At 40.0% G+C, this 24803-nt stretch overlaps 2 gene segments (V, D, J or C); both read right to left on the bottom strand.

Annotated features, from left to right (window-relative positions):
- Nucleotides 1–16869, bottom strand: part of LOC137101077 (T-cell receptor beta-1 chain C region-like) — a 53573-nt gene extending 36704 nt beyond the window's left edge. The window contains 2 exon segments of the C gene segment in view: nucleotides 16129–16398; nucleotides 16719–16869. Of these exon segments, the coding sequence occupies nucleotides 16129–16398; nucleotides 16719–16770 (322 nt within the window).
- Nucleotides 2634–7631, bottom strand: LOC137101711 (Ig lambda-2 chain C region-like). The segment is given in 5 exon segments: nucleotides 2634–2961; nucleotides 3122–3228; nucleotides 3399–3422; nucleotides 3524–3850; nucleotides 7583–7631. Coding segments are annotated over 5 exon segments (534 nt in total).
- Nucleotides 16870–24803: the final 7934 nt, after the last annotated feature.

The raw sequence follows: 24803 nt of genomic DNA, 5'->3' as shown, positions 1-24803 counted from the left end.
TTCCTGATTACTGGTGCCATTTTAATCTAATTCGTTTCATGTGTTGAAATATGTCTTCCTCTGCTAGTGTGGAGGTGCTTGCAACCTTCGTAGGTAAAGACTTAGGAAGTTGAACCAATTAAATCCGCATTTCACTGAAAAATTACAAAACAAAAGGTTGTAGTATCTCCAGATGAGCACAGCAGTTTGCATGATTGTAGAACTTTTCCTCACTAATCTTCACTAATGGCCTGCAGATAACTGTATACTTTATTACTGTTCAACACTTTTTTCTTGTCTACTTGTGATTCAACTTAAAATGGGGGTCCGAGGTTTGCACCTTGATTGTATTTTAGCTCCAACTGACTGTGTTGTTGCTGGTTTATTCAGCAGATGGCCCTTTGACATTCGCCCAGCTGAAGTTTGTAGACTCAGCTGTCTACAGATGTTCAGCCTCCGCTGAGCAGCAGGTGGAGCAGAGACCACAGCAACTGCAAGGTGAGATTTAGGTGACCTTTACCATCATGCTAAACACAAGAGAAACTCGACACACAGCACATTACATGTGAATGCGATCATGGTTAATGTGAGCAAGCTAAAGTTCACTAGCGGACACTATGCTAATACTCCTATACGCCAGGTACTGTGTGCTGAAACGACCTAAGGGCAGTTTTATTTGTAAATGTGTAAACCTCTGGTAACTGACCAGTCTTTAATTTTAATATTTACATTAATAGTTGATTATCAAATAAAAACATTATAAAAGAAAACACTTTTTATGAAACCAGTGTTGGTTTGCACCACTTTAGATTGTTTCTACTCCCATTGTCATGGCTCTGTGAAGTTTGGATTCCTGTCTAGCAGCAGGTTTTCTGTTTCACTCAGCCGTCTGGTTTAGATCCAAATGCAGAATCTCAACATGAAAATCCCACATTAATAAAGAGCTGGTACCATGGTACCATTGATGACTCTCATTTTGCATTTACTGTGTGACCTTTCGTTGTGAATCTAAGAGGTGATTGCGTACATTGTTTTTTGCAGCATATAAAGCTCAGGGTTTAGCGAGGTCAGACTCACTGTGTTTCTGTTTATGTCCCCCACACGTGGTTTCCTTTTTCGACTCATCTGACACGTTTTTCTTTGGAAATTAATGGGTCTTAACAAAAACAACATAATCATAATTTGATAGAGCACTGACTCAATATGCTACAAGCATAGCCATAAATTGTCTTACTGTGTGATAAGTTAAGATAAGACATTTTGATAAGTGTCTTTAAATACACACACTGGCCAAAAAAGTCACCACCTTTATTTAGCAAAGCAAATAAAGCCTTAGGCTGAATAATTATTGCTCTATACTACTACTACTACTACTACTACTACTACTACTACTACTACTACTACTACTACTACTACTACTGTTATACTTCGACTTCATACTCTACCTGAGTACATAGTCTGTCCAGCCTAATAAGACACATATTATGAGGACCAGGAATAGGAATAAACTCTTGCCTGTTGATGAATTTGCCTAGTGAGTGGTCCAGACTTATTTTAGATATGACCTCTCTGTGTAGCTGGTTTTGCTTGGGGTCATTAGGCCAAGGTTGATTACAGAATAACAATGAAAAACATGTTCTTAAACCGAAGATAGATGCAGGAAATATATCGGGGTTTACATACAGCATTAGCAGTATTGCTTCTTCTGCGACCGCCTGCATGCTTTATGCTACATTCATAGGTAAACTTGGCCCGAACTAGGAAACTAGTGTGTGGGTAGTTTCCTACTCTTTACTTCTACATTTGATCAAACTGGAGATTTTTTTTTATTATTCATTACTGATTATAGTTGTATTTACTCCGTGAGCACTGCACAATGTGTTGCTTGTTTTATAACACACTTTAGTTCGGTGTCAGTTGACACAGAATTTGAAGCTTTTTCCAGCTGTTTACTCGGAGATGATCACTGTGGGGGGTTGGTGCAGAGATGCAGGTGCACTGTGAGCTGGAGGTTGTGGTAACAGAGGTTGCACCTCCTTTGTTTCTCAGCACAGAACAGTCTGCAGGCTGCACCGTGACCACATCCTTTCCACTGCTGTCAAACTTTACTCTTGCAGTTTCAAGCTGCCGTTTGTCTTCACCTACAGCTTTGACCTTCTTTAGTGCACAAATGAGAATGTTGATTTCCTGTTATCTGGTGGTTTTACACTCTCAAATTTACTGCTGTAATAACAAAGGCTTGGACTGAAAGAAGAATAGAATTATACATGAAGAGAATAGAAATTCTGATATACTGCTTATGATTGTGCAAAGGGGGAAAACTAGTTGTGGCTTAAATACACAGTAACTTCTATAATGGGTACAAATGATTTCTTAATGTTAAAATGCACATTAATCAATGGCATTTTAAAGTATCAGCCAAATGGTGCTCGAGTCATCTCTCAGTTTGCTCATTGGAAAATTTTAAAAGCCTGGTTGTGAAATTTTCCTGATCTGAGTTGTTTAACGCCATGTGGGTGAAAAATAGATAATCTCTCAGAAAACAAGCTTCTAAAAATACTTCACACTATCTGTGGAAACGGTGATGAGTGTAGGTTAGAGCTGGTGGGGTTGGGGGGAGGTATCCTGCCAACATACTACACAAAACATCAAGCTCCTGTGAACCATCCATTTTTATTCATAAGAAAATTAAGCATTATAGTTCACCACAAAACACAAAATGGGTAAATGGTAAATACACTGCATTAATCCTGATTTCATGCCAGTCAAAGCTGTAATATTAATAAATGAATATGCATAGAGCTGTTATTAATGTAACCCAAATCTAATCTGCTCAGTTATACGGTTTACATACAATACAAATGTGCTGCAGCTAAAAGTGCTAAAAGGTATTTTACGAAATGCATTCGATCCATCTTTAAAAGTTTATATGTTCCTTCTTCTTGACCTAAGCACTCAGTTGTTCTCCTTTATGGCTGAACGCTGTAAGAAACAAAAACAAAAAAAAAAGAAAATCGTTATATAATTCATTTGTTTGTTATGACTCACTTCATGTCGACTACAGTTAATAAAATAAAATAATGAATGCACGTGTAGAAGAAATGTTGCTGGGACAGGGAGCGAGCTGGAGAGCAGAACAAACCTGAAGCTTCCACACCAGAAATGTTACAAAGGCTCCGTAGATGCAGCCCTTGGCGATGAAAACGCCGTAGGACAGTTTGGCAGTTTGTGTAATCTTCAAATATTTCGCTGTGGAAAATTCAAATAGTTAAATGAGTGACATGATTTAAATGGGACATATCCAGTGCACTTTCAGAGGGACACAACCAATCTTTTCCCTTAATTTAAAGGAAATGAAATAATTTCTAATGGAAACCATGGAAGTGCAATTGTTCAGAACTTTAAGATCTTTTACTTACATCTTTTCCTGACTTCTGTTTTACCTATTAGAACAATTAAAGAGACGACAAATTATATATTTTCTTTTATTACAAAGACATTCTAAATAGGCAAGTATTAGATGGGGAAACGTTTTAAAACATACCTTTTACACCTTCAACTGATTCAAGAAAATCTATTGTTTTATTTCCATTAAAGAAACTGACAATACAGGTGAACTTTTTTCCAGGTGTGTACCAGGTTTTGGCAGAGACCCTCAACCGGCTGGTGATGCTGTAGTTATTTCCATCCAGCAGTGCAAGAGCATCTGTTGCCACACCGGAAGTGATCTTCTGCCCATCAATCTCCCAGGACACAGTGACATGGTCTGGGTAAAATCCAGTGGCCACACAAATTAGGGTCTGGTTTTGACACTGCTTTGGCGAAGGTGGAAGCAGTGTCACCTTCGGTGCGGTGATGTTTCGCCCTGAATCTGCAAGAATAAGTAAAATAAATTGCATCCACAGTAAAAGCAGTTTAACGGTTCAACCTCTTATATGATCCAGACCATCGAGGGTTTTTATTCAGCTAGAAGCAGAGATAGAAGCAATATATGTACATAGGGAAATCAGAGGGAAGTTTAAGTCACCCTTTAAGGTAAAAGCTTGTTTTTTTGGAAATTATTGCTGTGATCCTACCAAGAATTGTTGCTTGGTTGTTGCCTAAAATGTTTGTACCTCTATTTTATTCCTTTGAGTACTTCACCAACTAGTACTTCACCTTTCCCGTGGCCATATTTCTTAGCTATTAATTTAGTCAACAATTTTGTAAACTTTCCTCTCTCTTTTGCAGGTAAATGCAGTATTATACTTTTTAGTGTAACAATATTTTCACAGCTTTATGGTAAAGAATGAACTGTAACAATATTTTAGAAGAATTAATTGACCAAATTCCCTGACATTTAACCTACACAACAATCGCTGCATAATAAAACTTTGACAATCATTTTGCTAATTTGCCCCCCCTCCAAAAAAAACTAACCTTATTGTATTTGATTTAAAGCAAAAAAAAAAGCACAAAAACTAATTCCTTACCCAACACTGTCAGTTTGGTTCCACTGCCAAAGTAAGCTGGCTCGAACTGGCTCACACTGATACAAGACTACAGATAAAACTGCTGAACTTTTTAGCTCTGGAAGCTACAGACTGTCTTTGTGTCCTTTTCTCACACACACACTCAAAAAAATTATCTGTGCACACACACAACTTCTGAAGGCACATTTCCACCAATTTAAATAAAGTCTTGGTTCAGATTTAAATTTAAGGTCCATCGAGGAGCCTGGGCTTAAACAAACAGTTCTAACCAAGTAGCAGTAGTAATCAAATCACTTTCAGTAACACATTCAGAAGGATTCATTTGGTACATATCTAATAAAATGTACTTTACTAAACAAAACAGCGGGTTTAGTTCCAGCTCTAAAGTAAACTTCTGCCCGAAAACTCAGTGTTTCACAGAGCTGATAAGACCTCACTGCGGAGGAATAATCTGGGCGTAGAGCCAATTTTTTTTTTTTAAATTGGTGCTCTGTTTTTACAGACTGCTCTTTTTTTATTGTCTTAGACAAACTTCTCTATAAACATCGTTTACACTTTAAAGCCTAAAACATCTTGTTCATCATATAAACGATTTATATTCTACATATCCAACATTTAGATTTTAGCACACAATTAAGTTGAGAGACCAGCTTTGTCAGATTCTTTTTGCAGGTTTTCTTACCTAAAACCGTGAGTTTAGTTCCAGCTCCAAAGTAAGCCTCCGAGTAGGAGCACAGAGACCTTCAACCGTGACAAAAACTCTTCCTTACTGCCTCTCTGGTTAGTCTTTGCACATATACCTTTAATATGCTTGAGTTTTTAAAAATGAACTCTCCATTCATCAGCTTTGCCCTTTTGAACAGCCATCTCATGTAGTGATATGATTCTTTAGCCCAGTGACAACTATGATCCTGCTTTAATCGTTGGTGAATGGAGTAAGTTGAGCCTGACTGTGAATCTGCAGGTAGAAGTGGACCAGAATGATCTTTGAACTGTTTTTACAACTTTATCTGTCGCTAAAACAACATTCAGCAAAATGCAGTCAAAATTCTGAAATATTTACCTAAAATAGTTTGCTTCCAAAGTAATCAGGATCAGTGTAGGTCAAAGTGTTTTTCTGCTTTTTCACAACAGCACTTTCTCCTTCACACTCACACCAACAAGTGTCCTCCTCTTCGTTGTTGTTGTTGTTGTCGTTGCAAACTGTAGGTGTGGGAGCTCTAACTTACCCAAAGCAGTGAGTTTCCTTTTCACTTCCTGTTCCCCACCGAAAAACAATAAAACTCTCCTTAATTAGTTGTTTGGGACACAGTTGAAATGCTCCATAGGGTGAAGAAGGTTGTCGTGAGCAAGATGAGCTTCAGATGAGCTGATTTGTTTTGTTTTCCTCATGATTAGTAACCTAAACATTCATCATCACCACACTGAAATTAAATATTGGTTTTGTAGAACTTTATTTCAGCCAGATTTCTTCCTTTTGTTTTGACTTTCTAACACCAGACTGTCCTAATATCCAGCACATCTCCAGAATGTTGGTGTTTTCTGCTCCACAAAATGTCCCAGGTTGCATGTAGCAGTTTACACAATGGGAGTTAATGGGAGGAGGTTTTTGTACAGCGGCTCTATAGGATTGTATCACCGTGGCCCCCTGTCCCCACGATGAAAAAGCATCACACAAAAACCTGCTGTGTTTTTCGTTCCCCCCTCTCCCCTTCCCCCACCCAGTTCCTCCGTATATCAGCCTCCATCTCTCTCAGGCTGTGGGAGCAGCTGCACAGGTCGGGCTGACTGACGGCTGAACAGGCTCCAACCCGATTGCTGCTATTTCTGTGCAGCTAAGAAAAGAAGCCGGAACAGAGGGAAGGGGACGGTGACTTTTGTTTGTTTTGTTGCTGCTCAGAGGAAGTGACATCTCAGCTGGTCACACCTCCTTATCCACCCAGTTACCACTGTGAAGACATATGTCAAAGCTTCTGCAGGATATTTTTTACATTTTTATTTGAATCTTTTCAATGGGCACACCATGAAATGTCCCTTCATGGATAAAATGTGTCAACCACAGTTCATGCTAAAATATTTAGCATGAATTATGGAATATATGCCTTTAAAGTGCAGAGTATCAATTATAGTGATGTTGCCACATATAAATGTCACGTAGCTCTGTTGTCCCCTTCAGCTCTGTGAAAGCACCTTTAAGCTTGAGTTTTTCCTTGTACAGCTGCAACTTTCTGCCGTCTTATTTATTTTAATTCCCAGCAGCATCATACAGCTGTTTTAAGAAAAAAAAAAACAATTAGAACTAGAATTTATTTCCCTTGGTGGGGATGAAAAAAACAAGCAGCAGGAATAAATATGGCTTCAACTGGTTTATATGAATCAAAGGTAATGTTGATATCTGAGTGATGCATGTATGTGTCGATTGCTTTAGATGAAACATTACAACTAAATGTTATCTATAAACTATAATCCCAGATGAGTCTCTAGAGGTCAGTGTGTACCATCATCTGGAGGTTGATATACTTTAATCTTGTCGCTGTGCACACGAATAGTATAAAAGGTGCAGATTTGAGGAGAGAGCGGACCAGTTCAGACTCATATCAGTAAGCTTGTTTAGGAGGAATATTCCTCCCCATGTTTACACCTGCTCACTTATCTTAACCAATCAGCTTTGTGGTTTTCAAAAAAATTAAAAACCCACTGAACTTTGTGCAGGTCTTGTGCTTTTTAAAGCACAATTGTTCATTAAAAAGTTTTTTTTGTCTTTTCTTTTAGTTAATCTTTTTATTGTGGTTGATACAACGATGTTAGATGGTTGGCCACAAGGGCTATAACATTCTCATTGTCAATGTGCAGATTATTTCATTTATGAATCTGTCAGTGTGCTCTAAAATATGTCCGATGCTATGAAAAATACATTTTCTTAGAGGCAGAGTTGATGTATTTCGATTTGATGTTCATCTTATTCATAAGACAAAGAACCAATAGTTTTGCACAACATATTTGGAAATTCTATTTGAAAAATCACCTACATGAGTTATTAAACAACCCACACTTCAACAACATCCTGTTTGGACCCCCCCAGATTTACAAGTCGACTCTCCTTAGTCTCCTCAGCTCCACGCTGTTCTCACTGGTTTGTTTCAGAGGTTGTTGTTTAGCTGCTGAGGCTTTGTGAACCATTGTGCTCTACTGGAGGCACAGTAATACACAGCTGAGTCTGTAGCCTCCACAGCGCGTATCTGCAGAGAAGTGTTCACCACTGCAGGCCGCAGCATAGTGTACTTGGATTTCTGGAAAGGAGTCTCAATGTCCCAGGCATCTTTACCAAGAGAATATGTCACCAGTTGTATTTGGCCACTGCTGTTTTGTTTGTACCAGTACATGTAGAAATATTGATTGTCATCTTGTTTACACCGGAGAGTTACAGCCAGGTCTCCGTCATGGCACAGAACAAACGGGGGCTGTATAATTTTTACACCGAAGGAGAAATCTGTGAGGAAACAGAGGCACATAAGTAACACAAACCTTGAAGAAAAATAACTGTATATTTCAGCTGAAGTAAAATGTTCTTACTTGAGAGCATTAATACAGCAAATAAGATGATGCTCATTATTGGACAGTTGTCTTCACTGACGATGGATCTCAGAATGAACAGCTGCATATGTACTTACTGCTGTCAGTACTTCTGAAATAAGCTCCTGTGTTGTGTGTACTAGAAGCTCTTAGCCCATATGAGCATTGTTGCACAGGATCATGCAGGTTTCTCTGAACAGAGACAGTCTCCTAGTGGACACTGAGCAGCAACTGCAGGTTTTTAGAGCACTGTACTTCAGATCACACTGCCTCCAGTAGCTGTTCGAGGTTCATAGGAAGAATTTATGGTTGTTGCTTCTGCAACAGGTGAAACTGGCATGAAACAAAAAGCTGTTCAGACTGCTAAAGTAAGATTTAAGGTATTTGTAAAATTTGTTGGTCTATTTATGGCTTTTACTTATGTGTTTGTGGCCATTTTATGCCACGTATGGTTCAAAGAAAAATATTACAGACCTAGAATCCTGTAGTGTAGTGTAGTGCAGTATAGTGTTGCCATTTGGTTTATGCACTTGGTGTCAACTTCATTAGATACATGTTTACCATCTACAACTGTTAATTTTAAGTCTGTAATGTTTTTGTTTGAATGGTTGATTACTATATAAATACAAAGTGTAAGTTTACACCTTGTATTGTATTTGACACTACACTAAAGTCCAATAGTTGCCCAGTGTGTCTTGACCTACTTAGATGTATGTATCACATTTCTCTATTAAAATCAAACAAACCACAGCTCCTTCCTGCCTGCATACCATCTGTGTCACTAGACAGACTTATTATTTGTATGACAGTCGGGTCTGTGTGCATCACTGTGACTGGCAGCACAATAGTAGTTGCTGCTGTCATTGAGAAGCAGCTCAGTAATCTGAAGACTGAAATTGTTTTTGGAAGTATCTATGGACGACTGAAAGTGCCCGACAGTTTGGTCATACTCTTTGGAGAGGAACTCGACTGGATCTCCGTAATGGTTTTGTCGGTACCAGTACATAGTGTAGCTGCCCATGCTGAGCCCTGGACCCATGCTGCAGTCCAGTGTCACCGTAGCTCCCAGGTGCAATATCTGATCTCCAGACTGATGAACTACAACAGTGAGACCTGCAGCACAAGAAGAATCGTGTTAATCTGTCCTTTATGCACAGAAGGTGCATCGTGGAAGTCTGATCTGGTTAGATCCTTCATCCAGAATAATAAATTAAACCTACCTGAGTGTAAAAGAAGTGACAGGTAAAGGCCTGAGACAAGCATGTTAGTGCTGAGCTGCCCCCTGCACAATGATGCACAGGCAAACACGGCTCTGTAAAAGAAAGTGGAAACGCACGGTCACATGATCAAGTAACTGGGATTCAAGACTGACTGCAATTCTCATTGGCTGGTTATGAAATGAGGCTTTGGTGCTTTATTCAAGACCAACTGGAGAAAACATGTTTAATGTTGAAACAATATGTAGTTAGAAAAATAATCTGCAACAAGGTTTGTTGTCTGTTTTTCTAACATTACAAGCTTAATATTTGTTTGATTTGCGGTGTTTACAAGACGCAGGGAATGTGAATACTCCACTGAATATATATTTCTGAAACCTTACCACTATTTGGACTATTATGTGTTATGAGTGACTGATTCTTAGATATTAAAATTAGTTACATCATTTAAAGAAGCTGTTTTCCATTTAACAACTATTTATCAGCATTAATAATTTATTGTAGTCAATCAACAAGATTATTATAACGCAATACAATATACAAACTTTGTTGTCCCCATAAAGAATTTTTTTTTAGGCTCGTGTTGTTGCAATGAATTATCAAGATATAAGGGAAGCATACATACACTGACAAAAGGAAAAAAGGTACATTAAAAAACTTATAGTAATTTACATCTGACCATATATCAGATCATTGGCTTTCAGCTTGTCCCATCAGGGGTCGTGAAAAGCGGAATGTGAAAAAGTGGAATTAATTGTTAATTAATTTTCTGTTCTGGCTGAAAACATTACATTAGATTACATTACATTACATTCCATTTTGGAGACGCAAATATTGTTTAGAAAAATTAATTCAATACATTTTAAAATCTATTTTAGTAGGTTCAGTAGAGTTAACCTCCTGTGTTTGTCCACACATTTGTCTAATGACTGCGGTGACTCAGCCTGTGTTGTAGCATCTTGCACAGCTGAGAAGACAGAGGATGGTTTTAGTTATGTGGTGGTAATAAACCACATCACTGTGTACTGGCGGCGCAGAAATACACAGCTGAGTCTGATCGACTCGCACTGTTAATAATCAGAGCTCCTGTTTGCATGTTTTTTCTTGTAATATTAAACTGATCTTTGAACTGCATCTCGTAGCTGGGGTCACTGCCAAGGTAGCTGAATCCAATGAAATTCATCACACGGTCTTCAGTTTGCTGGTACCAGAGCATGACGTAAAGACCGTTATCATCATGACTGCATTTAATTTCTACTCTGCTGGTTTCCTTGACTATTCTTGGATGAGACGTCTCAAATGTCACACTTGCCGCTTGATCTGTGGGTAAAAACACATGAAAAATGAGGTGGTGAAGAGATCATGTTGCAGAAATGGAAACAAATTAGTTTTTATTATTTAGATTTGTTTTAATTTCATTACATGGCAACAAGATGAGAAGAAATCCAATCACTGCTGAATACATCCTCCCAGTTCGTTCTGCAGCAGGAGAAATGTGGCTTCCTCCTTCGAAAATCTTTTGCAGACACTCTTCGTGGTCACAGGAAAATGATGAGGGTTTGTAGTGAGGGAGTGGCATTAAACTTCATCACTGTGAGCTGTCAGCGCAGCATTGTAAGCAGCTTCTTTTTCAGTTTCTTCTCTCGTCAGCTTGAGTCGTTCTTCAGACTGACCATCAGACTGACATTCAGATTCATCACCAACCTCTCTTGATAAACGCGTGATATCATGTGCTTTGCCTCCACCTGTTGGTTGAATCTGAAACAATAGACACATCAACTGTAAACTGTCCCCTCAGCCGTTTGTTCTGGCACAGATGCTCATCATCGATGTCATTTTGGCAGCAGTGCATTTCTGCACTGTGGGGGATTAGATGGGCCACTGAGTGACTGAGGGGGGGCAATAATGGCAATATTTTATGTTAATTGTTAATATTATTTGATAATTGGAGTCATAGTGTCATGAATGGTCCCAGTTTACCTGTTAAATTTCTCAAACTATGCAAATATAACAACTTTATTTTCTTTATACTCATACTGAGATTCATTCCTTTCTGCATCCCGTTCTACTTAATCAGTTGAAATTAAGACTTTTTTTTTTACGTGGTTTCAGTGGGTTTCCTGTTGATGTGCTGTTATCTGCTGCATCATTAGAAGTTTTTGTACAAGTGACTCACAGTTTTTATTACTGTGGATACTCGCTGCTCCAAAATATTCTCCACTGTCTTCAGGGTGTCTCGGGTTCAGAAAGTGAAGATAAGCTGTTTTCTCTCCATCTCCGCTAACTTTAAAGTGGCTTTGAAATGGCGTCTCAATATAGAGAGTAGTATAATAAACATATCCAATCAGCTTTAGCGAAGTGTCTCCTGCTGATCGCTGATACCAGAGGATCGTGTCATATCTTGAGATTTGGTGAGTGAGGCTCAGGTTGGCTTCAGCATTTGGTTTAATGAACAGTTCTGCTGGAGTCTGAGACACTTGGTTTTCTGCACTGAGGTCAACTCCTGTGAAGAGAGACAGTTTTAATTCCAATGTAACTTACTGTGCAGTTGTGTATTAGATACAGCGTATTCCACAAAATATTGTTCTACATCATTTTTGGTCCATAAACAACAATACCTTTAATCCAGAACACAGTGATGACAGATGTGATGAAAAGAGATGGCGACATGTTGAAAATAAGAAACCTATTAATGTCTATACTGTATTTGTAGATGAGGATCGATGGGAAGTGTCATTATAGTGTGTTGAAAATGGTTGTTGGGCAGAAATAACACCTGCTAACTTCAGGGCGGTGCAGTTAAGCTACATCAAGGATGATGTTGCTCTGACATCACTTATTCATCACCATGACATAGTTTCAACCTGATAAATGAATCTGTATTAAACATGATTGGAAGTTGGATTCAGAAAAGTGGGAGGATTTTACTGTGACTGAGTGGGTTTAATGACACTGTTTATTAATCTGAAAGGGAAGTTAAGTGGAGCATATGATTTTTAAAGTTGGTAACTGTGAACTCAGAGGGATCATTTTCTCCTTACCCACATTCAGCGGAGCGAGAGGGGGAGAGGTTTTTGTAAAGAGCAGATGGGGGTTTGATGTACTGTGGTTTACTAGCAGCACAGAAGTACGTTGCGGTGTGTTCAAGAGGTTTCAGGTCACTTATGGAAAGTGAACCATTTTTTATTTTCCCTCCACTCAGATCTCCAGCTAATTTGAAATGTTTTCTGAACGGCTCTTCCACGCTGTCATCCTTGAAGTCTGCGTATCCATATCCAACCAGTTTCAGAGCTGTGTCTCCAGGTAACTGCTGGTACCACAGCATCACTCTGTAGTCGTTTGGTCCATGTGTGCAGACAAGCTCCACATCATCTCCAGGCTTTTTAAAGACAGCAGGTGGAGACTGATCGACCTGAATCCCCAGAGAAATACCTGCTATAAACACAGATGGAAATGTTACCGACTTAAGATGAGAATGTAATGTAACAGAAGCCTGACTTAACTCTGAAACCATTATTACCTGTGAGGAAATGGTAAAGCAGAAATCTAATCATTGTATCTGAGAGAGTGCTGGGTTAATGCAGTACTGAATTATGACAGGGTCTCACTGAGCTTCAATTTAGGAGGAAGTGGTGTAGAAGGGAGGAGTGGTTTCATGGTTTATACATGTAGTGGTTTATCTATACATTATCTTCCTTTCACCTGCACCCCCAACAAAAATAGTTTATTACATAATTTTTAGTATAATAAAATATTTTTTATTGTGTTTAATTAGAATAAATTAAAAATAGAAAAACGATTATATTGAATAATGCTGATATGATTGCACAAAACCATGAGCAGGTGTTTGGGATGGAGTGATTTTATGTCACGCTCAACATTTAATGATTGTGCAGAGTTTTTGTCAAGTACAGAGGGGATTTTTGTCGATGTGCTTCTCGAGCTGCACAGTAGTAAACTGCACTGTGCTCTGTTTCTGCAAGGTTGATAATTAGAGAGCCATTCTTTGCTGTAGTCCCACTCATATCTCCAGAGATATTAAAATTTTTGTCATATGGCTTTTCCATTGTGACATCTTTGAAGTACAAATATCCAATGAGTTTCATAGCTGTGTCTCCAGGCGAGCGCTGGTACCAGAGCATCACTCTGTAGTCAGTTTTATCATGGCTGCAGAAAATGTGTACTGTGTCTCCAGGGTTAGTGATGAGCTCAGAGGCAGACTGTCGGACCTCGAGACCCAGACCATCACCTGCAAAGAAAATAAAAAAACTAAGTAATATAATAGTATTTCATTAAAAGTATTTCAAGGAACCAATTACGTGCGACCAGCTGTTTACCTGCTAGGCAACAGATGAAGAATAAAACGATCATTTTGACTTCTGAGCAACTGTTATTCTGAAGAAGTTTTGAAAAAAATCATTACAAATTTTGCTTCAGTTTTGAGGATTTCAGTTGCTGGAATCGGACAGAAGACCACACTCATGCTCAGCAAAGATAGAAATATACCGATGACTCTACGGAGCTGACTGAGGCTATAAGCAACTAACAGGAAAGCGATGTGATTAAGTAACACCCCTGCTGTGTATAGGGGGAGAAAGTGAACATCAAATGCCGGGAGGAGCCAGTTCGTGTTATAATTCAAAGGCACTGCCACTAATTTGGTGCAGTGGTGAAGGTGTCTCTGCTCTTTTCCTGCAGGTTTGACTATAAGAGGTTCATTCTTTGGTGCAAATATCCAGTGAGATTCAGTTCACTTACAAGAGCACCAGTTGTTTCATGGTTGCAATAAAGCTGCATTTTGTCTCCAAGCTTTGTGTAAAGAAAAGTGATGGACATTAAGACCCAGACAACCACTTGGATAAAGACATGCTACTTCACGTTGTCTTAGTAATTACACTGAAGTAAAGCCATTAAAAGAATTAAGGAGGTTTATACTAAATTCCATTAATACATGTTTAGAAGACTAAAGATGATAAAAAAATATACATTACTACTACATTCACTTTTAAGTGAGACAACCAATGGCTCTGAGGTAAGTGCAGGTTTAAGGGAGCAAAAGGAAGTGAAAGATGCAGTCGTTACTTGTTGTATAGTAAAGTGCTGTATACAGCACAGAGTCTGACATGTGAAATATAGTATTTTACTCCTTACTCATGCATGTACTGCATTTACTAAGTGTAGTGGTTGGACTTTAACGACTCCTGGTGGCAGAATAGAGAACATCTTTCCTTTGCGGAGGCCGGAGGAAACCCTCTGCAGGTGATGCTGATCTAGCTTGACTTACTATTTGTCCATCAAACTGCTGTGCTTCTTTGCCTCTGGTTGAATTGAAATGAAACAATAAAATGGAAACGGTTGCATTAGTTGACGCCACATGGCTGCAACAAACATGATAAAACCACAAGAGCAGGTGCTTGGAGTTCATCTAATTCAGAACCACCAACGTTAAAGAATTGTGAAGAATTGTGTTTTTGTCACGTTCAGGGGGGATTTTTGTCAGTGTGCTTTGCTTGCTGCACAGTAATAAACTGCCCCCTGTTCAGATTCTATGACCTTGATGATCAGGGAGCCGTTCTTTGCTGAGTTTCCTCCCAAATCTCCGGAGATGCTGAAATTATTTCTGTATGGGTCTTCTAGTTGGACAGTCTGGAAGTTTAAATATCCGATCAATTTCATAGCCGTGTCTCCAGGTGAGCGTTGGTACCACAGCATCACTCTGTAGTCAGTTTGATCATGGCTGCAGAAAATCTGGACTTTTTGTCCAGGATTTGTGATGAACTCAGGGGGAGACTGTCGAACAACAACACCAAGACCAACACCTGGACGGAGGAACAAAAACATTTTTACTTGATGATATATTAGAAATTAATAATTAACACAATTTTTCATGAATAGGGCATCTTTACCTGACAGACAACAGAAGAAGAGAAAACTGATCATTTCGAATTTCTTAGCATAAAAGTTACTAAACACTGCTTAAATCACACGCTGGTAGATGTGACATCAGATCAGTCTGACTGTGTCTGATGCCTCTGCTGATCTGACAGAGCTTTGAACAGGGATTGAAGACATCTCTCATGTCACAGATAAAACACTCCCAGCTGGATGGGAGGGGTCTGATCCACTTCGACGTCAAAACCGTCACTGTTGATAAGAGACGTTTCAGAGTTTTTGTGTAAAGTAGAGGGGATGTGTTGTCGGTGTGCATAGCTAGCTGCACAGTAATACACTGCAGTGTGCTCAGGTGCCTTCAGGTCGACTATAAACAGAGAACCGTTCTTTGCTGTTTGTCCACTCAGATCTCCAGTGATATTAAAATGGTTTTGGAAAGATTTCTCATGTTCTATGTTGCTGTAATAAACATGCCCGATTCGCTTCAGAGTTTGGTCTCCTGGGGATTTCTGGTACCACTGCATGAGCACGTAGTCGGTCTTCTCATGGCTGCAGACCAGCTGGACTTTGTCTCCTGGTCTTCTGAGAAGAGCTGAAGGAGTTTGGTGAACCTCAACACCCAGACAAACACCTAGAACATCAGAAAATGAGTGAACAATGTAGAAAGCATGGATGAAGTAATAAGCATTAATGAAGGAAGTGATTACCAAAGAGTCAAGGTAAAAAGATGAATGTTGGCATGGTGGACTTCTTGTCTGACTGAACGCCGTGCACAGAGTCGATCTGAGCTCAGGTCTCAACACCTTCACCTATAAACAGCAATGTGAAGATTGTCAGTGGTGTGTTTCAATTTGAATATTTGTGGAGCTCCAGCACCACCTGCTGGAAACATAGAAGTAAATAGTACATTTACCAGATGTGTTGGCAAACAGTTTTTGTTCAGCTGCTCATACGTCTCACATCACTGTGTTTGCTAACAGCACAAAAATACACACCGCTGTCATCAGGCTTCAAGTCTTTCACAGTAAGAGCCCCAGTCTGTACATTGTCTCTGGTGGCTGAATATTTGTTTTGAGCCTCTCCATAGTCTGGCTGTCCTTGATAAAGTGCGTAGACAATGAGGTACATGTTCTCCCCTGGACGCTGCCTGTACCAATACATCTGGGTATGTCCAGCATCTTTGTTGTGGCTGCAGTTCATCTCGGCAGATTTGGACTCATATCTCCAGATGATTTCAGGATGTTGGGTCACACCTTGACTCTGAACTATGTGGAGAAGATACAGATTTTAAACATGACCAGTATTCAGCTCAGCAAAGTTACACTTTGGTTAATTCGTGTTATATAATATTTTAACGTATCAACTATTTTATCATTACCTTCCTGCAACTAATTCAATAGTTATAGTAATGTGCCTAATCTACCATTTGTAGGTTGTTAAAAAAGGTTAAAAGTATAAAACTTTTTTCGACAATAACTGAAAGGTCTTTCAGTATTTGATGTGGTGCATAAGTTTCCATCAGCTTACTTTTTCATATTAAATATGACTAAATACCAGTAAAACCTAGGCAAATATTTGTTTGTACCTTGAAGCCACAGAGACAAGACGGCAAATGTGAGGAGTATTTGAGTCGTCATAGCGATCCTGTTCTGAAGCCACAGCTGAGGCAGGTGTATTATAACAGGGGGTGGGAGGTTTAAGTCACTGCTCTCCGCAGAGGACCTCCCATTGGCCTATCTGATCTATTCCGATCAAATACCAACATTGGCTTGATGAAATTCCAGGTGCTAGGAGCTCTCAGCACTAACATCAAGTTTTTATTTTTACCACTGTGTGATGAGGTTTTTGTACTGAGCAGCAGAGACGTGCAGCACTGTGTAAACTAGCAGCACAGAAGTAAACTGCACTGCTGTTCGGCCCGAGTCTTTCAATTGTTAACGTGCACGTCTGCCCTTTATTAGCATCCCCTTCTATCCTCACATCCACTCCACTTTCTGGTTTCCCATCTTTAAGTAACATGTATCCCAAGAACTGTAGTTCTCTGTTTGTCTGCTTGTACCAGAAGATTCGATCATAGTTGTCGATGCTGTGTGAACATTTGATTTCGGCTGTTTCTCCTGGTTTGTTGTAAATGGCAGCTGGAGTCTGCTTGACCTTTTCATTGAGAGAGCCACCTGCGGAAGAATAACCAATGAAGCATAAACATTGCTAAATTGCAAAATTAATAATAATTATTGCAAAACCACAGCTTAAAATAAAATCTAGAATAAAAATCTTCAAACAGCTCTGTTGACGTTACCTGAACCCACAATCAGGTTACACATGATGCCAAGGAGTAAGATGATCATTTTGTGTGTTTTGCACTGAAGATAATAAGATTAGTTGTTAGATTATTAGTAACGAACGAAGCAGATAGAGTCAGTGTTTCATACTTTGGTTTGAGTTAACCCCACCCCACAGTTCTGTGGGTGGTGACATTGTGCATCCTCCTCCTGTATGATGTCACCTACCTGTACATCCCACCCGCTCAGTATAGAAATCTGAGTAATAGTAATATGAGGAACACAGGTGCAGGGAGCTGTGAGCTGATATCCAGCGATGAAGTTTTTGTACTGAGGAGCAGAGACGTGCAGCACTGTGTAAACTAGCAGCACAGAAGTAAAGTGCACTGCTGTTCGGATCCAGTTCTTTAATTGTTAATGTGCATGTTTGGCCTTTATCTGCACTCCCTTCCATCTCCACATCCACCCCAGGTTCTAGGTTTTCACTGGATTTAAACATGTATCCTAGGAGCTGTAGTGTTCGGTTTGTCTGTTTATACCATAAGATCTGATTATAGTTGTTAATACTGTGTGAGCATGTGATTGCGGCTTTTTCTCCTGGTTTGCTGTAAATGGAAGCTGGAGTCTGGTTGACTTTCTTACTCTGTGAGGAACCTGTTGAAAAAAACACCACCACACAATTTACAGTCATGGAGTTTCAGGTGAAGCCTAAATGGAAAAATTGGCAAACCCCCAAGAGGAAGGTTAGAAAATCTTTTAGTTACATTACCTGAAACCAGTTTGACATTAAACAAGTAGATGACAATTAACAAAGTGCTGTGTTTCATGATGAAACTGAAGAATATCCTTGTTATTGGTACTGTTTGCTCATCTGTATCTGCAGTTATGTCAAATTTTCACATGTGTTACTGGGTAAACCCTCCCACCATGTTTTTTTTTCTCCTCTTTTTTTCTCTTTGATATTCAACTACACATCACAGTGCATTACACAATGCTGCCACCTTTTGAAAGGAAATGGCATTCCCCCCTGATCTGAGGCCTGGCTTAACGGTACATTCTGTGTTACAGTGAATTACAGGTAAATAGGAACTGTTGTTGTTGTTTGATGGACTTATGTCACTGGTGGTTTGCATGCAGAAGGCCACAGGATTGAATCACACCCCTCCATTTGTGGCCCCACCCAGCCATCGAGGGCTACTTTGGTGCCCCTCCCGATAGGATGATGGCCAATATATGTTGAAACCAGTGCAGGAAAACAGAGGCCGTCCCCGCCTGGGGATGAGTGAGGAGTCGGTGTGCAAAAACTGGGTCAAGTGTACAGGACCCCAGGCTCATTCAATCTTTAGTACAGTTTATTCCTAAAGTCACGTAGTAGTATGCCTCCTTTATGCTTGACTCTTGTTCTATAGAACTGTGTGGTTAGTACATTTGAATTATGAACTTTGACATTAACTCAGATTAGCCTCTTATGTTTTATATGAGGATGTAGTCCGAACATTTCTCGGTCAAAATCAGAATATTCTGAGCACAATGTTGTAACGCTGTCAGAATAGACAGATTTTGAGAGGAAGGCTGGAATATTTTAGCTAAAAAAATAAGCACCAAATGATTAAAAACAGACACAAATTCCCCCAAAATAGTTCACTCTGCCAGTACATGTGGTTATACAGCAAATATTAGCCCGTTTTCTCAGTTTTTAAAATTTGCTTTAAGTGGTTGCCTGAGGTCATGCTCAACAATATAACCATGTCAGTAATGATATAGTGAGGGAACACAGGTGCAAGGGGCTGTGAGCTGGGAGATAAAAACATTTGATGAGGTTTTTGTACTGAGGAGCAGGGACACGTAGCACTGTGGTAACGAGGGGCGCAGAAATAAACAGCACTGTCGCTCTGTTTGAGTCCTTCAATCGTTAATGTGCAGTTTTGGTTTTTGTTTGCGTTCCCGCTCATCTTCACAGGCACTTCGGATTCTGGATATGCACTGTCTCCGAACATGTATCCCAGGAACTGTAAATGTCCGTCTTTAGTTTGCTTGTACCACAGGATTCGATCATAGTTATCGAGTCTGTGTGAACAGAAGATTTCGGCAGTTTGTCCTTGTGTGCTGCAAAGTTCAGCTGGAATCTGGTGGACTTGGTCGCTCGGAGAGGAACCTGGAGAAGAGACACAAGCGGAGCTCACACATCAATACACTGAAATAAAAGAATTATTGGCAGGATTTTCAAATTTAAAAACAAAGAATCGAATGAAGAGTAAGTCCTCACCTGAAGCCAGTAACACATGCAGTGTAAACACAGTTATCAAAGTTTTTTGTTTCATGACTAAATTTGAGAATATCCTAGTTATGTCTAATGTTCTTATTACGGTGTATGCAGTTCTACTGAATATTCACGCCTCTGTCTCAGAGTCCCCCCTCCCGCCCCCTCCCTACACACACGCAGAGTCAGGTGGGTGGTGCCCTCCTCTTTTTCCTGAACTGCCACTACATTTCAGACATACTGTACAGTCACCTTATGAAACAAAACAAAAAAAAAAAAACAAAGACCTGAAATGAACCCTGAAACTGTGGCATGTCAGTACAACACCATCGGTAGTAAAATACTAATTGTTTTTTTCTGTCCTGACAAACACTTGTTTTGTTTGATATTCCAAATTAAAATATTTCCATGCCAGAACCAAAACAGACATATCACAAGCGTCAAAGCTAGATTTTTACTAGACTACCAGAAATTCTGGGGAGGATTTATTCACATTTTATGCTATTTGGTTAGTGAACTCACATTTTTCAGCACATTTCCTTTTCTACCGGGAAGATGTTAAATGTCATTTAAAGAGCAGAGAAAATTACAATCTAAGATACTGCAACACTAGAAAACCAAGAATCCAAATTCATCCAATGTCAGACTCCATGTGGTGTTACAATCATTGTCATCTTTACACTGCAGTTACAAATATTCTCAGACATCAGGATCAGTGTTGGTCTGCAGCCTCCTGTGCAGGTTGTCTTGTCTTCAGCGTGACACCAGTACTTGGTGTAGGTATTTGTGCAGCTGTCTCAGTCTCCTGTATCACTGTGTTCACTCACAGCACAGAAATACACTCCGCTGTCTCCAGACTGCAGCTTCTCCACCGTCAAAGATCCAGTCTCTGGATTGTTCTTCGTTGCCGGGAATTTGTCCTCATTGAAATCCTTAGTGTGGCTGCAGTTAATTGTAGCAGACTGACCCTCGTCCTCCCACAGCAGAGGGGTCTGGGTCACATCACTCCCATCAATTAGACCTGTGGGGTACAAAAATATGAAACATAACATGTCATGTAGATAGAATCATATCAAAATCTTCACTGTGAATTTAGTGCTGCTGTATAAGGTCAGTATGACAAGGACCCTCAGTCCATCATAATGTACAGACCTATAATAGACAGCAGAGCTGCAGAGATCAGACCAGCTGTGATCATTATTGTGTTCTGACTGAAATGATCTTTGAGACCAGAGTCACTGTTAGTGTGTGTGATGGGAGGTGTGACTTTAGTTACCACAGAGATATGATGGATTGCAGGTTTGAGTGTTTCCTTTTAACTCAGCAATTATGCCACAGCTCGGCCTGTAAGATGAAACCTTATGATGTTTTGGTAAAAGATGTGCTGCTGAGTACGCTGGGGTTTTTGTTCAGCTTCCACGTGAGTCTGCGTCGCTGTGTTTGCTCACTGCACAGAAATACAAGCCATTATCGCCTTGCGCGAGGTTCTTCACTGTGAACGTCCCACTGTGAACATCAGGTTTAGTGGCCGAGAATTTCTCCTGGTTGAAATCTCCAAAGTCGTGAACTTCTTTAGTTGTAGTTGTGAACACTATTAGTTTCATTGTTTCTCCTGGCAGCTGTATGTACCAGTACATCTGACGGTAGTCAATGCCCTTGGTGTGGCTGCACTGCATTGTTGCATTTTCACCCTCGTGTTTCCACACTGTGTGAGGCTGAGTGACATCACTGCCATCAATGAGAGCGTTCATTCTGAGAAGGAAAATCAAAACGGTGAGGAAACCATGTTCAGTCATGTCTGTTGGTATAGTCAGGAGCCTCATGCATAACAACCACTGTAGTAACAGAGCTATAAAGAGGTGCAGGTGGGAGGGTCTCGCATAACGTGAGGATCTCGCATCCTGTTAGCGGCTGTATCAAAAGAGAATAAAACGTACCGTAGCGTATTTGTGGTCCTCGAGGTCCCCCTACAGTATATGACAGAGGGATAAGCACTGCAGTTTTTGTTCAGCTGTGGTGGGGGTCTGAATCACTGTGCTCACTGACAGCACAGAAATACCAGCCTTTATCTCCCGGTACCAGACTCTTCAGTGTCAGTGTCCCACTGTGAGCATCAGGTTTGGTCACTGGAAATTTCTCCTTTTCAAAGTCTGGTTCATATTCGGGGTCTTTGTTTTTGTACACAAACACCATTTGCTTCATGGTCTCTCCGGGCTTCTGTCTGTACCAGTACATCTGGTAGTAGGTGGCACTTTTGGTGTGGCTGCAGTTTATTGTTGCATCTTTACCTTCTTTTTCCCAGATACTGTCTGTTTGACTGACATCGTTGCCACCAATAAGACCTGTGTATAAAACATAAAAAAAACAAGTTTAGTGCACTATAATTTGCAGCAGAAAAGTGAGATTAAAACACAGAAATTAGATTTTTAATCACCTGTAATCCACAGCAGGTGGATGGAAAATGCCAGGAGGCGTTGATGGATGCTGTTTAAAGCCATGATCTGTTGGAAGCTCGATGTCGTACAGTTATAAGGAGCTGCAGTTGGGAGTGTCACTGCAGCGTGTGTACTCATGAGCTGCTCTGTCCAAATCTACATTTTCTATCAAGGCGTACTTTAAGTAGTACTGGAGGTCCCCCTACAGTACATCACTGCTCTGCACTGACTAGCTAAACGGGCCACACTGCACCGGGTCGGCACTTTCAGGCCTGAGGTGAACCATCATTCTGTTTGATTAGCTGTGTTCAGTCAATCAGAAGTTGGAAGATACCATTTTGCTTTGTCTTCTCCCACCCCACACTTATCTTAGATGGTATCTTCCAGCTCTTAATTGACTGAACACACCTGATCCAGGTCATGTGATTTAAAATATTGTTGCTTATTTTGTGATTATTTTAAAAACACAATGGAGAAGATGTTTCTACTTTTTTCTGTGACTACTATTCCAACGAATCAAGTCGCAATTTTAGAAATATAAGTTAGGAAGGAAATCTCTGGCATGTAGGAGATCTCTGTACTGCAGTTTCACACCCCATAATTGCGTAGCTTATGAGACAATACTACAAACATTATGTTGTGCAAACACACAAGCTGTTTGTTGTTGAACTGTGGGCCTGCAACGTGACCTCAGCGTGGGTCAAAACTCTGTCGAGATGATTAAAATCTTCAAAGCCTTGGTTTTTATCAATGCTGGCTGCAGGTGTTCAGGAGCCTGAACATCTAGTTTGGGAGACAGATGAGGGTTTTTGCATTGACTTGAGGGGAATCTGCTACACTGTGCTGACTGGCGGCACAGAAATAAACACCACTGTCCTTTAGTTCAACATTTAAAACGGACAGGTTTGAATGTTTACTGCCGTCTCCACCGAAGCTTATTTTTCCCTTCACGTTGTCCTCTAGATATGGGAACTTTAGGTTTAGATATCCCAGGTATTTCAGAGCTTTGTGTTCGTCTTGCTTGTACCAGAGAATGCGCTCGTAATTGGTTTTGTTGTGTGAGCAGTTGATCTCGTTGTCGACAGATTCCCCTGCTCTCTTTATGATGAAAGGTGGAGTTTGGAAGACGCTTAACGTATTTGAAACTCCTGAGGAATAAGAACAAATGAAATCTTAAAACATTGAAATGATTAGTTGAAAACTAACGTCTGCCTGGAATACTCACCCTTGTTCCCTGGCAGGTGAAGGAAACACAAAATGAAGACTGTGAGGATCATGTTTAACACGTTTAATCAATTACCAGCATTAATTTGCTGTGAGTGTAGCTCCTGAAAGTAACTCACTGGTTGCCAAACTGAGGAGGTGTTAGACGTCTTGTGATCTTTGGGTGTTTAGTGTGGGGTTGAATACATTTCATTTGCGGAGGTTTGTCTCCCCCTGCAGGTGTGAAAGGTTCTGTCTGTGCCTGAAGAAAGTAAAGACTGTTGTTACATTATAATCACTAGAAGTTGGTGTGAAATGAAAAATGCACCATGCCTGTTGGCATGACTTTTATATTAATTACATTTTCCGTAAACTCCTAGAGTGTAAACCCTTGGCTAATGCCTAATATTTTTGATTGATTTCATTTAACTGTGATCTTTAAAGTTTAAAAAAAAAAAAAAAAAGGTCCTTTAAGACTGAAGTTTTGCATTGTTTGGTGGCCATTGATTTTTCCTTGTTAAAATCTAAATCATTCTTTCACACAGTTTCACAAGAACTGTGAAAACTACTCGTTTCATTGTTTCTTCTGGTAGGTTACTATTGTGCTGGTACATGTGCTAATGAGAATCACCCTTTGGCTGCACTGTAATGAGGTCTGGGTTACCTCCCCTGTGTACAAAGGTTACAACCTGTGAAATTTTTTAAACATTGTGAAATCACTTCTTCTGTCACCTGTGAAATAGTTGCAGTTACTGATGAGTGTGCCCAAGGTTTGTGGTTACAATCCAAATGTTGAATCCACATGAAATCATTTGTGTTGCTACACTGGGGTTTTTGTTTAGCTTCCACGTGTGTCTGTTTCACTGTGGTAACTAACAGCACAGAAGTACAAGGCTTCATCTTTTGCCTCCACTCTCTTCACTGTGAATGTCCCAATCTCAGCTTTAGTTTTGGTGGCTGCAAATTTATCTTTGTCGAATTTCCCAAAGTCATGTTCTGTTGTGGTTGTAGATGTAAAAGCAATTAATTGCATTGTTTCTCCCGGAAGTTGTCTGAACCAGTACATTTGGTAGTATAAATCACCCTTGGTGTGGTTGCATTGCATGGTTGCATCTTCACTCTCATGTTTCCACAGCGTGTCTGTCTGGGTGACATCATTCCCCTTAATAAAACCTGGGTACATGAGATCAAAGCAAAGAGGCAAAGTTAAAATAAATTATTCTCCAGTATCACTTCAAGCTTAATAAATCAGTCAAAGGAGACCACAGTTAACTATAGGTATTTACAGTAAATTACCTGGAGTCCACAGTATAAAGGCCGACAGAGTGACGAGGTGCAGTTTGTTCATTATGGCCTTGTTCTGTTCGACAGACGCAGGCTGCACACTAGTTGATTACAAGAGCTGCAGGTGGGAGTGTCCCCACTCTGTATGATGAGCTGCTTTCACTCAAGGTGTGGTAAACGTAGTACTGGAGACTTCCCCCTCTACA

The sequence above is a fragment of the Channa argus genome, chromosome 16, assembly GCF_033026475.1.
Source record: "Channa argus isolate prfri chromosome 16, Channa argus male v1.0, whole genome shotgun sequence".
NCBI classification, from domain to species: domain Eukaryota; kingdom Metazoa; phylum Chordata; class Actinopteri; order Anabantiformes; family Channidae; genus Channa; species Channa argus.
This window is presented reverse-complemented; position numbering and strand designations above follow the sequence as displayed.